The following is a 14621-nucleotide window of genomic DNA, read 5'->3' as shown; positions in this document are numbered from 1 at the left end:
CTTGGAGTAATTTTGGTAAGCCGGTTCGCCCCTGTCCCATGGTGCCTTAATTTGTTGATAATGGCTCACGATATGGTTCTATGATAAACTTCTAAAATTTCTGTAACCTGGGGCACATGTTGGTTTTTGAGATCCTTGAGCCTACTTCATGTCATCCAACCGGTACTTTATCAGTTATTTCTTCACTCTACAGCTTAATCGGACCCAGTGGAGGTTCTACATTGAATTACTCCCCGGGCAAGAACCTCCCTCCACGACGTGCAAAACAACAAAAACACACTACAGTTTATAAAACTTTTACTATATAAGCAGCTTATCATATATATTAAAATAAATATTAACTACAGGTATCTCTTCAAATACAAGTTAAACCAGAAATGAATCAACCTTTTCAGTTTATTGGCTAGGAGATGTCATAAAGCCTTGGTTTGGAATCCTAGGAAGTTTTATATGACTCAATGCAAACACCCATTACCAACCCAGCCCTGCACCTGTACCTGGCACTGTCTCCTCCTCCTGACTCCTGTGACTGGCATTATTCTGCCCCTCTGCATCAGTTCCACGACTGAAAGTGTGTGACCTCCTCAGCTACAACTAAGAATAACAGCAACAACAATAAACAATATAGATGTACGTTGTTAGAACACAAATGCAATTAAAAAAAATTAAGAAACACGCAAACACTGTAAGGGAATCACTCAACTCCTATTTCTCTTGGGCTTGTAAAAATTGTTAATGTAGAAACACAAGAAATCATGATGTAGCCTATAGTTATTAAAATATTATCCATTAAACACAGGCTCTCCCATGTAATGTCTTTCTTTTCCTGGTTAGCCATTATGGGATTAACATTCATTCTAATTGGTAAAACAAAGTAATTATTTAGACACATGCAGTGTAACCGTTAATGCTCTGTGCTCCCTGAACACATCCTAAACCCACTCATATCTGCCAATGGTACCATTTTTGCTAACCTGCAGTCATGCTGCTCAGTCCATTACTGGCCCGGCTGACTGGAATCACGCTGACCTCAGCCCCTTCAGTAAAGGACTGCGGTCCCACAGTTAAAAGACAGTGGTTAAAAAAAAAAAAAAAAGTAACTGGTTTATTTTGCGCACAGGCTGATCCTATGGACATTTTCTGTACTTCCCTCATTTCTTTCTCCTTTCTTTCCAGCATCTTTGCTACTTTAACTAGCTCCAGTTTCTTTCTAGCTTTTGTTTTAATTATGAGGGGCTGTTTGCATCTGGCATAATATCAGATCGACTCAGCGTGGTGCATGGGTCACCAGCCCGCTCATCACTGCGGCTGCGTTTCATTATTGGGTAGAAAGACAAAGGGGAGAAAAAAAAAAGAAAGAGTTCGACCACCAACCGGTTCGGCCTGAAACAGACCGGCCTGTTGGGAATCCTCCCGAAACCTCCCTGGCCACCCCACGCCTGGGTGTGACTGACTTTAACCACTAATTCCAGTAATCCGTAGAGTTGATCCCCCGTTGCTCGGTCCATTTAAGAGACCGAGAGGTGAACTGCTCTTCATGGCCTTTCTTCGTCTCAGCCTCCAGCCACTATGCAGTGAGAGGCCGCAGCATCTTCCCACACCAAGCAGGCCGCCCGCAACTGGAAGGGGCGACGATTCCTCACACAGTGATATGACAGATAATGGGAAACCGCTTTTGGGTTGCAGGTTATTTTTAATTTCTTTCTTTTTTTTTTTAGCTGCTCATGCCGCCCCATGTATGTCATTAAAAGGTGCCGCCCTGGGCGACTGCCCGGTTCACCCGTACCCGCTACTGATCAGACCAACGTGTGGCTAACGAGTTCTTCAAAACAAATGGGATTAATCACATTTAATTCATTTAATTAAACCTTGCCGGTTGACTGTTTACTGGACATGACCAATCCGTGTGAGTCAGGCACCATGTGAGCAGAACATGGGGGGGTGGGGGGGATTAAGACACAAAAGTATGGAACAGTAAAAAAGAAAAAAAAAAACAATTCTGAAGAAATTGGTTGTATTTCCACAGCCTGTGACTCAGTTCAGCTCGTGGGTGATCGTTCAGAAATTCAGCAGATCAATAGGAATTCAGATAGGACGCCTATCGGGCAGTCTGTGGATCCAGAGGGCGGCTCACATGAGCCGAGGCTGCAGCCGGACACAGACCGGACAGTGCGGCCAACAACAAGCCAGAAGCGGCAACAAGTTGCGTCTGAAAAAATGCCAAACTTCCCAGACTCTCCCGGGCTGGGAAGGCGTGGAATATCATGGAAGTAAATGACTTACCTGGGCGTGTCGACGAAGCCGAAGCGAATTTCGACACTCGCTCCTCTCCAGGTTAATGCAACTCGGTGTGCCGAAGGTTTCAGCAGGAGGACCGAGGAAGACCATGGAGCTCCTTCTGACAGGCTCTTACATGTAAGTTGTTTTTCTTACTTTTTTAAACTGACTGCTGAAGTAAGGCTACGAAAGTTGCCCAGTTATAAGATAACAGAAGCCATGGAGAAAAGATATCAAACTCTGTAAAAAGTTTGGATAAAATAGTTTTTTTGTTGTTGTTGTTGCTTTTGGGGTTTTTTGTTGAAAAAATGTCTATATTTAGTCTATTTGAAGCATAGTCACGTGTTAGACCTTGGTTGTTCTCCACCAAAAACAGAACTGACGCTCTGACGCAGACTACAGACGTTTTAGGACTTTTTATGCTTCAGGACTTCTTCCAGGACATTTAATAAGTTACTGTTATTAACATTAAATTGATATAAGACTGCTGCTCCATATTGTGTTGATTCTTGTTTTTAATGTCCACTCTACTCATGAGGTTATGCTGTTTTGGGACAAGATTTTAAAAAATAAAATAAAAAATAAAGTTTACCATCTATATTTGAGCTGACATTATGCATGTGTTAAACCAGGATCATGAATGCACCCTAAACCTCGCAAAGATGCAACCAGCAAGTGCCCCAGCTCCACCACCTCCTCCACCTCCACCTCCTCCTCCTCCTCCACCCCCACCTCCTCCGCCCCCACCTCCGGCTCCTGGCTTCCCCCAGCGTGGAGGGGGCCTCCTGGGCTGGGGAGACCGCCGGCGGTCCCGGATGCGCAACTTCAACTGGGAGACTCTACCCAAACACAGCGTGATAGGAAAGCACAACATCTGGACGGCGGATAAGGCCGACGGGCAGTATGAGCTGGACACCGTTCACATGGAGGAGCTGTTTAGTCACAACCACGGTCAGCAGCCTCCGAAGGGCCCGAACCGCTCCAGCGTGAGGGGGCAGCTACCTACTGGCCCCGGAGGAGAGATGGTGAGTTTAGCCAGATCTCATCCAACCTGAGCTCCAGGGGGCTGAAGCTATAGATTAAAACGTTGGCTGGTTTTTGCAGTGTAATGAAAGCTGTGTTCCTTTGACCTCCATTGATTACCCCCCCCACCCCCAACCAAGCATGGGAGATAAACAGAAAACATCCCGACAAATTCTTAACGCAAAGTGTTTATTTCAAAGAGATAAAGGTGATCACATGTTCAGCTTGATGAAATGAATGATGATTTCTTAAAAAAAAGCACATTTCGTAAACCTTTTCACTGTTTTTAGGAATTGAAGGTATACTGTTACTGTTTTACCAAAACCTGTGTTGAAAACAGACAGTGGTGTATCATAGGAACATTGTGTATGTCTGGAGGTTCACTCAGCACTAGGGTGGAGTCTGTCGCTATTGATCGTGTTTGCCAAAGGAAGGCATAATTGTTTCCTCAGAGAACAGTAAAAAACGTATAGCGGCCTGATTATACCTTAAATTGTGCTCTATTATATACCATATATATATATAAGTAATAGAATTAACTTGGAAGATTGCATTTTTTTTATTTAAAATGGGTTGAAGCACATTCATAAACTTTTACTTGGCCTTATCTAACGTTTTGGAATTGGACCTTAAGTAAATACGTTGCTGCTTCGGAATACCGGGCTATCTTTACTCAGACTGTTCGATACAAACAACTCAAAGAAACCTTAACCTTTGGAACCAGCTGTCTCTTTTTTTGGGAACACACGAGAAGTATGCAATAGGAAAAAAAAAAAAAGATGCCAGAGGCGAAATGATCTTAACAAGCGATTATGGCCGTGTTTTGGTCTCTTTCCATCTCCAGGTTACCATCCTCAGCTCCAAGAGGAGCATGAACATCGGAATATTCCTGAAGCAGTTCAAGCGGTGAGTCAGAGAGGTTGCGCTTTTAGGTGTGTAAGTGTTTTTTTTTTTTTGTTTTTTTTTTGCACAACCATTTCTTCATTTTGAAGTGTAAAACAACACATGATGAGGCAGATAGATTTGTGCGCGAGACGCGGCTGCGTGACGCTCACAAGCCCTTCGGAAGACGACAAGCCCGGACAGGTCTGCCCTGTGCTGTGACCTCCCTGCGGTATTCGGCTCAGCGCAGATCCGTAACTGAAAAGTCTTGCAAATGTATTGTCTGAGGCTGTTTGGCAAACACAACAGACCCAACAGGAAATGGAAGTATCTCATTGTCAGTCCTGTAAAACATCTGTGGACAAACTGGCAGGTTGTTCTACAGCCGCGCTAACTGAACATGCGGAAGGCATGTTGTTATGCCTAGTGTTGCTATTTACTTCTCCAAAAGAAAACGATCATAGAATTTTTTTTTTATTTTTTTTTTTTTACATAGAGCAATCCATCATTTGTCAGTCCTGTACAGCAGTTGACTCGTTTATGGTTGAGATTAGGCTTTTGCAAATCATTTTGAGCAGGCAGAGGCTTGTAGATGTCAGTTTTCCAAGCATACAAAAGGATGGCCTTAACGTGGACTTATCGCTCATAAGTCACAGGCCTACACAAGCATTAATTACGCCGTGACTGGTGATGACTAGTGACTTGGATCCTTCCCATGTCTCCACCTCCATCCACAGGCCTGTGAAGGCTCTGGTTCAGGACATTCAATCGGGAAATGGCCTCAGTTTTGGCTCGGGAAAACTGCGAGAGATGAGCAAGTTGCTGCCAGACGAAGGGGAGGTATTTAATTCAGTTTCTCATTTTTATTTTGATTATTAAAGGCATACCAAGAAGAAGTGGGAAAAAAAACAGGCTGGTTTTAAGATTTGCGCTTTATTTATCATTCATTCAGATGAAGCAGTTAGTCGGTTTTAAAGGCGACCCGTCGGCCCTCCCCGAAGCGGATCTTTTTATGCTGATGCTGATAAAGCTGCCCAGGTAAGCAGACAGAAATGATCTCTTTGAACAGTACATTTTAATTTTACCTACAGTCTACTGATGGAAAGTGTCTGGTAAAAGGATTCAAACCCCTTGGATTGTTTTCACATAGACCAGGCATTTCAAAAGTGCGGCCCAGGGGCCATTTGCAGCCCCTATACTGATTTAATGCGGCCCCCACAGCTTCATTTCAAGAAATATCTAGTCCACCAGCACTGAAGTCTAGTGCAGATGGAAACCTTTTATTTTTAATTAGTGCAAAATTAGTGCAGACATGTTTAAATCTTACAGTTGAAAACGTTAGGCACAACACAAAGCTTTTGTCTTTTAACGACACCGATGGCTTTTACTGAAATGCAGACTTCGGTGCATTAAGATCTGCTTTGAATTAGTTTATTAAAGTTAGCGAAATACAGCAGTGGCTATATAAGAAATAATGATCCAAATCCTTTTCTTAGACAACAATTCTGTTTTGTTTTTTTGTTTTTCCAATCGGTCTCAAAATGATTTGTAAACTGGATGACCGATTGTTAATATCAGCAAAACTCATTTTGCAATTATTTACACATTCCTTTCATACAGAAAATCCAAAAAAAAAGTCATATAAAATTATCATATTTTGTAGAGCAGGTAAAAAAATAACATTATTTATTTATTTATTTATTTATTGGCCCTCAAATGCTTTTGACTTGACATTTTCACCCCTTGTGCTAAAACGTTTGGACAACCCTGACTTGGACTAACACACATTAGCACATGATCTAGAAATGAAAGCAACATCTTTTACATGTTTCTTTTACAAATGAAAGCCTAAAATGGCTTCCATGGATTTGTGTTCACCCCACCGGGAAGTATTACTTTGTAAAACAGCCTTTTGCTGTAAATTATAGCTTCAAATATTTGGCTGTAGTGGCTGATGTTGTCCATTCGTCTATGCAAAATCACTCAAACTTAGTCATGATCGGATAGAGAGCATCTATGAAAAATAACTTTCAAGTTTCACCACTTTCAGATGGATTTAGGTCTCAACTTTAAATGAGCCATTTCTCATATGGTTATTCCTGGATCCAAACTATCCCATTGCAGCCCATACTGTAGTTTTAGTGTCATTGCCTTGGTGGAAGGTGAACCTCTCAGGTCTTTTGCAGCCCGTAATGGCTTTTCTTCCTGGATTGTCCTGTATTTAGCTCCATCCTTCTTCTTGTCAACTCTGACTAGCTTCTCTGGCCCTGCCAGATGAAAGCCTCCCCACACCATGACACTGGCACGATCCCATGGAGAAGACGGGCTGTTTTGCGTTACCTGCAGTGTTCATTTTTGCCACTCAGTGGTGTACAAGTTGGCCAAAAAGTTCACCTTCAGTCCATCTAACCAGAGAACCTTCTTCAACATGCTTGCTGTGTACCTTAATGCAAATCGAGCTTGTTATGGCGTCTTGTGGTTTTCTTTTTGCCACTTCTCCTTAAATGCTTTGCAATAGTTTTCCTGACAACAGGTTCACCTACACAAGCCGTGGATCTGCAAGTTAGCCATTAACCTCTCGGCTACTTCTCTAAATAATTCTATCCTTCCCTTGTTTGTCAGTTTAAGCAGAGAGCTATTTTATTGGTTGGTTTGCAAATCTGGTTTGCAAATGTTTTTATTTTTAATTTTTCCAAATGATAAATTGAACAGTGCTCTGATCTTGACAGCTTAGGATATTGTTTTATAACACAATGTTCTCTAATAAACCTCTGAGGGCCGCAGAGAACAACTGATTTACACTAAGATCAACTTGATCACACAGGAGGACTATTAGGTGGCTTCTTAATGTCATTGGTTGCATTGGATTTTATTTGGTGTGGGGGGGGGGGGTACAGCTGTCACACTCTGCAATGTTTCATTTTTCTGATTTTAGTTTTGTTTAACCTTTTTCTTAATTTTTTATATTGTTGGAGATTAAAAATGATCTACATTTTTAGATACATAAATAATGTAACTAAAATTGTGAAAACAAGAAAAAAGAAACAACACACATAAACAGCTTATATATCTGTACAACTTTTAAACAAACAAAATAATTGTCTTAATATATATGCAAAGCAGCAATGCTTCGAAACTAAGTTTTCTGAGACTAACAACAAATTGCTAAATACATTTGAATATTGATCAGAGTGCAACATTCATTTGTAGAATATATATATATATATATATATATATATATATATATATATATATATATATATATATATATATATATATATATATATATATATATAATCTGTTTCCATTCTATTATTGTTTTAAATCTTTCCCAATTCACTGTAATCAATTTTATAATAATACAATACGTATAATATAGCTGGGATTTGCATTGAAATCCTGGTTTGAGATAACTCCCAGTAAATAAAACAGAGGATTTAATGGAACCTCATTTCCAAAATTTTGGGATAACTGGACAATCCCAGAATATGTGTGTAACGTGTCCTATTTGCCCACATTTTCTTCAATAATATGCAGTGAAAGGGTCCTTAACAAAATTAGAAATTCTAATAGGGGTGTAAAAATACCTAACTTTTAAATCCCAATCAAATTATTTCCATAATTGACTGTTACTCCCTCTTTGGGAATCTTTCCACATGTTATCCCATACTTCATCTTCTATCTGGATATTTAACTTCTTTTCCCACTCCTATTTTATATGCCAAGTATCCCGGGCAATGCGAGAATCTTTCAAACCCATGCACCATTTACCTTCCACTTCATAACCATGCATTACTTTGAGTTTGTCTATCACAGAACATGCTTGTAAAATGAATAGAAGTGTGTCGCTGTAACGTGACAAAATGAGAAACGGCCCAGGAGAGCCATGAAAGGTTTTCAAGGCTGGCTAAATGTTAGTGTGCCTGTGGTCCTTTAGTTATGAAGAACGTCTGAGCTGCTTGGTGCTGAAGGAGGAATTCTTCGCCCTCATGAATGAAATAAGAGAATTCATTGGAACTCTGACAGTGGCTGGAAAAGGTATGTTTGTTTGCTAGAGTTTTCTAAGAAATGCCACTAATAAAGTAGAACTTAGGTTTCATTGCTAACACTAGCTTTCTTTTTTTTCAGAGTTGTTGGAGTGTGATAATCTACATTCCGTCATTCGCTTGGTGCTGAAAACAGGAAATTACATGAATGCTGTAAGCAGTGAATTTGCACCGTAGGGTTAATGGACAACCTTCCTTTGTGTTTTGCATCACTGAAGGTGTGTGTTTATTCTCAGGGTGGCTACGCAGGCAGCGCAGTTGGCTTCCGTATGTCATCTCTTCTGAAGCTGGCGGATACCAAAGCAAACAAACCTGGAATGAACCTTATGCATTATGTTGTGATGGCAAGTAGATTTTATTCTTTTGTTTGATTGTAGGGCTGCTCAGTAGACCATGGGTTAGCTCTGTTCTTGTTCTCTCTGGGTTCTCCAGCTTCCTCCCACAGTTCAAGGCTGTTAGGTTAATTGGTTTGGCTAAATTGCCTGTAGACCCGTCCAGGGGTCTACCCCGTCTCTTGTCCAACACCTGCTGGAAATAAGCACCAGACCCTTCATTACTCTGCGGGAACAGACATGTATAGATGTCAAGCTGTAATTTGAAGGCCCGTTTCTGTATTTAAATTTACATTCACTCTCCACTTTATTACCTTATTAGTACTGGCACCTTCTCCCGGTCTTCAATAAAACATGCTGTTTTATTGCTTCGGGGTCCTTAGGATGTGATGAAACACTGTAGAAGTGCAGGCCATTTACCGTTTTACTGAGACGACAGTACATATGTGTTAATTTGGATATATATAGCTACTAGCTAACCCTCGGCGGGAAACAAGCTTCTGGTATAATTGGCTGTGTAGCTGACCGTTTTTTTTTTATATCAGAAGCAGTTGGACTTAAATATTCTGTCGGTCTCTTGGCACCGACCTGGTTTTTAAGTGCCATCCATAAATCTTAAAAATGGTTGAGGTTGGGCTGACTTTAACTGTTTAATGTTAATCTGCTTTGTTCAGCCATAACTACATTTTGATGTCCTCTGTAATGCTTACTATGTCCAAACCTCAAGTGTCTATTATTATAGAGATACTGAAGAATTTGGATGCTTTGAGTGTCACACCAGTACTAAAGAAAACAAAGCAGACCTTTAGCATAGTACTACCACCACCATCCTTGGCAGGGGTTACAGTTTCCGTCAGGTGAAAGGCTCACCTTGACTCCTACAAATATACTTTCCACTATGTTAAAAGAGCTCATCCTTTGTTTTATTTGATCCAGAAGCCATTTGGATTCTGCAAAAGGTTTGTTTGGGTGGGTGAAAACTTTGTTTGAGTTTGACCATAATTGATTTTTGTAGCAGGGACCTCTTTTTGTCTTCACCCTTTCAGACCATGTTTATAATAAACATGCTTCACTTTTGATAAGAAGAATGGTCTAGATTACAGTCACATTCAATAAGAACAAATGCATGTTCTGATGGGCCTCGGTTGTCAGATTGAAATGATCTTTTGAAAATGATATTCTTACAGGGACAAGATACAGGATTCAAAGATGCTCTATTGAATTAAGATCTGGCACCTTTGAGACATGATGCATTGATCCGCCAAGAGCGGCTGTCAGAATATGGATGCACTGTAGCACTAAAGGGATGGACATGGTCAGCAACAATACTCAAGGACACTGTAGTGTTTAAACAATAATGGCACCCCGGGGCCCAAAGTTAGAAAATATCCCCAAAACCATTACAACATCCTGAACCGCTGATACAAGGCAGAATGGATCCGTGCTTTCGCCGAGACTTATTTGATCAGGCAAGGAGTATCAAATCTGTTAATGTCCGATCTTGGCGAGTCTGTGTAAGTTGTAGCTTCTGTTTCCTGTTGACAGCTGAAATAACTGGAACCTAATGGTCATCTGCTGCTATAGCCCATCTGCTTTACCATTCAGTCCATTGTGTGTTCAGAGGTGGTATTCTGCAAACCTTCATATGAACTACCGTTGCCGTCCTGTCATCTTGAAACCAGTCTGACCGTTCACTTCTGACCTCTCACATCAGCTAGGCATTTTAGAAGCTGAGCCTCACTGGATATTTTTTCTTCTTCAGACCATTCTCTGTAAACTCAGGAGATGGTTGTGTGTGAAAAATCCCAATGATCAGCAGGTTTTGAAATACTCAGGCCAGCTAGTCTGGCACCATCAACCGTGGTACCTTCAATGCTCAGGAAGTCGTCTCTTCACCTTGTCTAGACGTGTAAATGGTTGATTCACTACCTATCTTTCCAAACAATTGCACTGACGCACCCAATAAACTGGCCTGTGGTTGAATGGTAGAATAAATTTGATTCTTAAACTGATTCATGTGTTTACCACAGCAAGCACAGAAGGTAGATATGGCGCTGCTTAACTTCCCTGAACAACTCAAACACATTGAAGCTGCATCAAGGTAAGTCTTAGGAATATAATCGATTTGCCCTTTTTATTTGTATCGTTGTCTAAATGTTGAAGGCTGAGGTTTTTTTTTTTTTACTTTATTTTAGAATAACCAAAGGTGACGTTGAAGCTGAGATTGAAAGGCAGAAGAAGAAAGTACAAGTTGCCAAAGCAGACACCTTGAAACAAGAAGAACTGAAGGAGCAGATGGAGGATTTTCTAAAGGTAAGCGTTGCCTTCAGCAGTGAGAAATAAAAAAAAATATATATATATGAATACATTTTACAATAACCTGTTTGTGGTCCGTTTAGAAAGCGGATGTTTGTTTGAAGGAAATAGAGACTGAATTTGAAGAGCTGCAGGCTGTAAGTGACTCTGTGGCTGAGTACTTCTGTGAAGACAGCAAGACGTTCAGACTGGAGGAATGTTGTTCCATTTTTCACACGTTCTGCCAAAAGTTTATCCGGGCTATCCAGGTAAATCTACACGCTGGTCCTTCTCTGGTCTTGGACAAACCAAGAAAAAAAATCTTGCTATGATTCATTAACGCCGAGACTTTCCTGCAGGAAAACAAGGCCAGAGAGATGGTGGAGATGAAACGCAAGCACCTCGATAGACTGCAGATCGCAGCCAAGCGCCGTTCCACCGCCACCTGTTCGAGTAGAGACAAGGAAATGGAGGGCATTGCATTAGAGTACGTTCTGCAGAACGTCCTAACTAATCGCAGCTCTAGGAGGAGACTGGGGAAGCCTTCATCAAACAACGGAAGCCCCACCAGAGGGAGCCCAGTTAATGGGAGCCTGTCAGAGATCAGTTCTCAGACAAACCTTCCAACTGGACCTAGAAATCACAGGAACCATTTCAGGGCCAAAGATATGTTCCGAAAAGAGTGGAATTCCGCAATTGAACTCACGGAGAACTTTTCACAAAAGCAAGCACAGTCACACGTTGAGGACAATAATTCAAACACCGTGGCTCCCTATGAAGAAAAGGCTGAAACGTCCGAAAAAGAGGATTCTCAGGATGTATCGAGCCAACCTAACACAATTCCCATCCCTCTGCCCACAATTAGGTCTTTCTCTGCCACCACTGATGAGGACGAGGAGGAAGATTTACAAGACAACAATGAGGAAGAGGCCCAGAAGTTGCGCGAAGCCTCTAAAAAGGTTTTGGAGTACCAGAACAGCCGTGGAAGCGTCTCCTCCGTGGATCAAGCTCTGGAAAACCAGAAATCCCCTCCTGCCAGGAGGATCTTGGCTCGTCAGCTCACCTTCGACGAGGAAACGCAACGGTACCCCGGAGACCCGACCAATGAGGATTTGATCCGGGTTCTGCTCGGCCCTCAGTCCCCCACGAAACGCAGCCTCGGCCGCCGGCACACTCTTCCTACCAAAGTTTCTAAAGCTCAGGAAGAGAAAGAAAACCTGCAGACTCAGTTTACAGCTGTAGACCCTAATCACGTGGCACACACCAAAGAAGCCCAGCCAGGACAGGATCTTGGACACGCACCTTCAAAACCGGCGTTTGATTTCGCTGACATTTCTAACAAGATAAAAAAATCTCACAGTCTGGATCAGACGTCTCCAACCGCGGAAAAGAAAAGCAAACCGGACGATTCTTCAGTGCGGGTTTCGGAAGAGGGGCTTCAGGAAAAACAAGAACAAAAGTCGATGGAGTGCACGGACAGCCAACAGCAGACTACCGTTGAAAGCATCCTCCCCAGGAGCGTGTGGTTTAAGACTGAGACCACTGGATCGTTTTTCAGTTTTTTTAGACGCCTTGGAGATATGAGCAAATCACAGAACAACAAAGAAACTGCTCCTAAAGGCACAGATTCCAGCGTGTAGGCTTTGAAAATATTCAGAAACGATAAAAAACGGTTGTCCTAATTTAAATCTACTGTAACTGATCTGTTACCTAATTAGAGTTAAACATAGTGATTAATCACTTGTTATCTCATGGTTACAGTGTAGAATTTCTATTTTTTTTTAATCTGATAGAAAGTTAAAGATTGAAAGGAAGGATGAGAGGAAAGTGTGAACATTTGTTTGGGGGAATGTTTTATTAAGAGAAGGTGTTTTGCATGTTTTACCACTAGATGGCAAGAGTTGACAGTAAGTGAGGTGATCGTAGAGGCGCTGAGACTTTGCAGGCAGTTTGTAAGTTGAGTATGGCTCAACAAAAGATGGACACGCATACTGTAAGACATTTGCATTCATTTTCCGTCAAATCTTGGAATAACAATTTCACTCTACATATTTACGTGTAGTAGGACGACTTAGAAAATGCTTACATTGTGTGTACTTGGATTGGAATGCATTACCGAACAGAGAGTACAGAGAAAGTGCTGAGGGTGTTAAGAGTTAGAACAAAAATGCATTAACGTTTTTACTTGTTTTAATTTTTCAGTAGTACTTGCGCGTAATGCATGTTTGTTTACAGTTGGGCTAATTTTGCTTTGTGAAATAACAAATTTATTTGTGCGCTCTGGTTTGTCTGGTTCCCAGCCTTGTTGGAGCAGAGCAGCAGACGCTCGCCGTTGCTCACAGTCACGCTGAATTCAGCTATTGTTTTTTTTTTTACGTGAAATGGGTCAGTGTTACAAAGGCTGTGTGTATCTGAGCAGAGCTGAATGAGGGGCAGCATTGGTCAAAAGAAAGAATGCCGATTTGAACTTGAGAAGATATGTTTCATATGGTTAAAAGACACTTTATTATACACTTCACCTGGATGCACCTCCATGTCCACCTTTCATTTGGAAAAGAGGCAAAGGCTTACGGAGGCCCCGGCTTATGCGATATGCATAAGATGTGGGAATCTCTTAGCATTTGACCAAGATTATGCAACTGGTTTATTACATAATTTACCAGTTGCAGTTATGAGCCACAATGATGTAATGGGAATTATCTAATATTTGGGATCATCAGCCTGAATGCTGTTACTGTTTCTTTGCAATAGCATATTTAAATGACTGAGATGTATTAACTGTCAAATGATAGAAAGAAAAGGAACTTTGTGACTTAGGTCGTGTGTTGTCAGTTTGTTACATGTAAAACTATCACTATGTAGGAATAGACAAATTGATCAAAAACGATTTGCATGCTTAAATAAACAGCAATGGTGTTTAGTATCAAACTAAGGGTATTTATGTATATTTACATTCAAAAACTCCATACAGATTTGTACAGCCTTAATTATTGTTTTGTTGTGCAGTTATTTAATAGTAGTATAATATTATGTGATAATTTGTTTTTCGAATTGTGTTTGATTTATTAAAAATAAGTAAACAGTTGGTCACCAATTTGGATTGTTTCCTTATTCCTGACTGCAAACGATAAATTGTATTTCTTCAGGCTATCTCAGTCCTGCAGGTGCTGCCAGACTGCAGCAGCCATCTTCACTGAGCTGGAGGCAGTCTCCATGGCAACACTGCGTTGCAGAGGGAAGCGAAGGAAGTCTGTGTTTGCCCTTCACCTCACCCCCCAACCCCCAAACAAATTCCCCAATGAATGCATCAGCACAATCATCATAAACCCAATACGTAATACACTATAATACAGTCCCATCTCCTGCCATTCATGTCTTTGCCAACAAAGAAGATGCACTAGCCTATTTAGATCCTCCTCTCAACGCTTTAGATTCAAAGGTGTCGTGCACTTTCTGTGTAAGACTTTTTTTTCTTTAACTAGAAGTTTTGAATCTTTAAGAAGCTTCCTATGTTTTACGTTCACGTCCTGTAAAAGCAGACTCACCCAGTGTGATAGCCTGATCTGTTTTTTTTTTTTTTTTCATCTGTATTGTTTCGTTTGAAATAGGTGCAAACCCAAATGCCCCTGGAGGTGTTTTAATCTTTTGAATTTACAAGATGACAATGCGCAGCCTTTTAAAAACAATTATGCGCCACCTCTACCCCAACCCTGAACCTCAGATGTAAGGACTGCAAGCTTCAAGCAAAGGCCCCACACTTCTATGT

At 41.2% G+C, this 14621-nt stretch overlaps 1 protein-coding gene across 1 annotated transcript; it reads left to right on the top strand.

The window, feature by feature from the left end:
• Positions 1-2002: 2002 nt before the first annotated feature.
• On the top strand, positions 2003-13949 carry fhdc4 (FH2 domain containing 4). Its single transcript, XM_012879573.3, has 12 exons — positions 2003-2415; positions 2910-3302; positions 4145-4206; positions 4920-5022; positions 5135-5220; positions 8120-8220; positions 8311-8381; positions 8465-8572; positions 10591-10661; positions 10756-10873; positions 10960-11124; positions 11215-13949. The coding sequence occupies exons 1-12, from the start codon at positions 2275-2277 to the stop codon at positions 12493-12495; spliced, it is 2700 nt and encodes an 899-aa protein (XP_012735027.3). The 5' UTR covers positions 2003-2274; the 3' UTR covers positions 12496-13949.
• Positions 13950-14621: the final 672 nt, after the last annotated feature.

Source organism: Fundulus heteroclitus, chromosome 18, assembly GCF_011125445.2.
Source record: "Fundulus heteroclitus isolate FHET01 chromosome 18, MU-UCD_Fhet_4.1, whole genome shotgun sequence".
In the NCBI taxonomy this organism is placed as follows: Eukaryota; Metazoa; Chordata; class Actinopteri; order Cyprinodontiformes; family Fundulidae; genus Fundulus; species Fundulus heteroclitus.
Note: the sequence above shows the minus strand (reverse complement) of the source record. Positions and strands in the feature narration are given on the sequence as shown.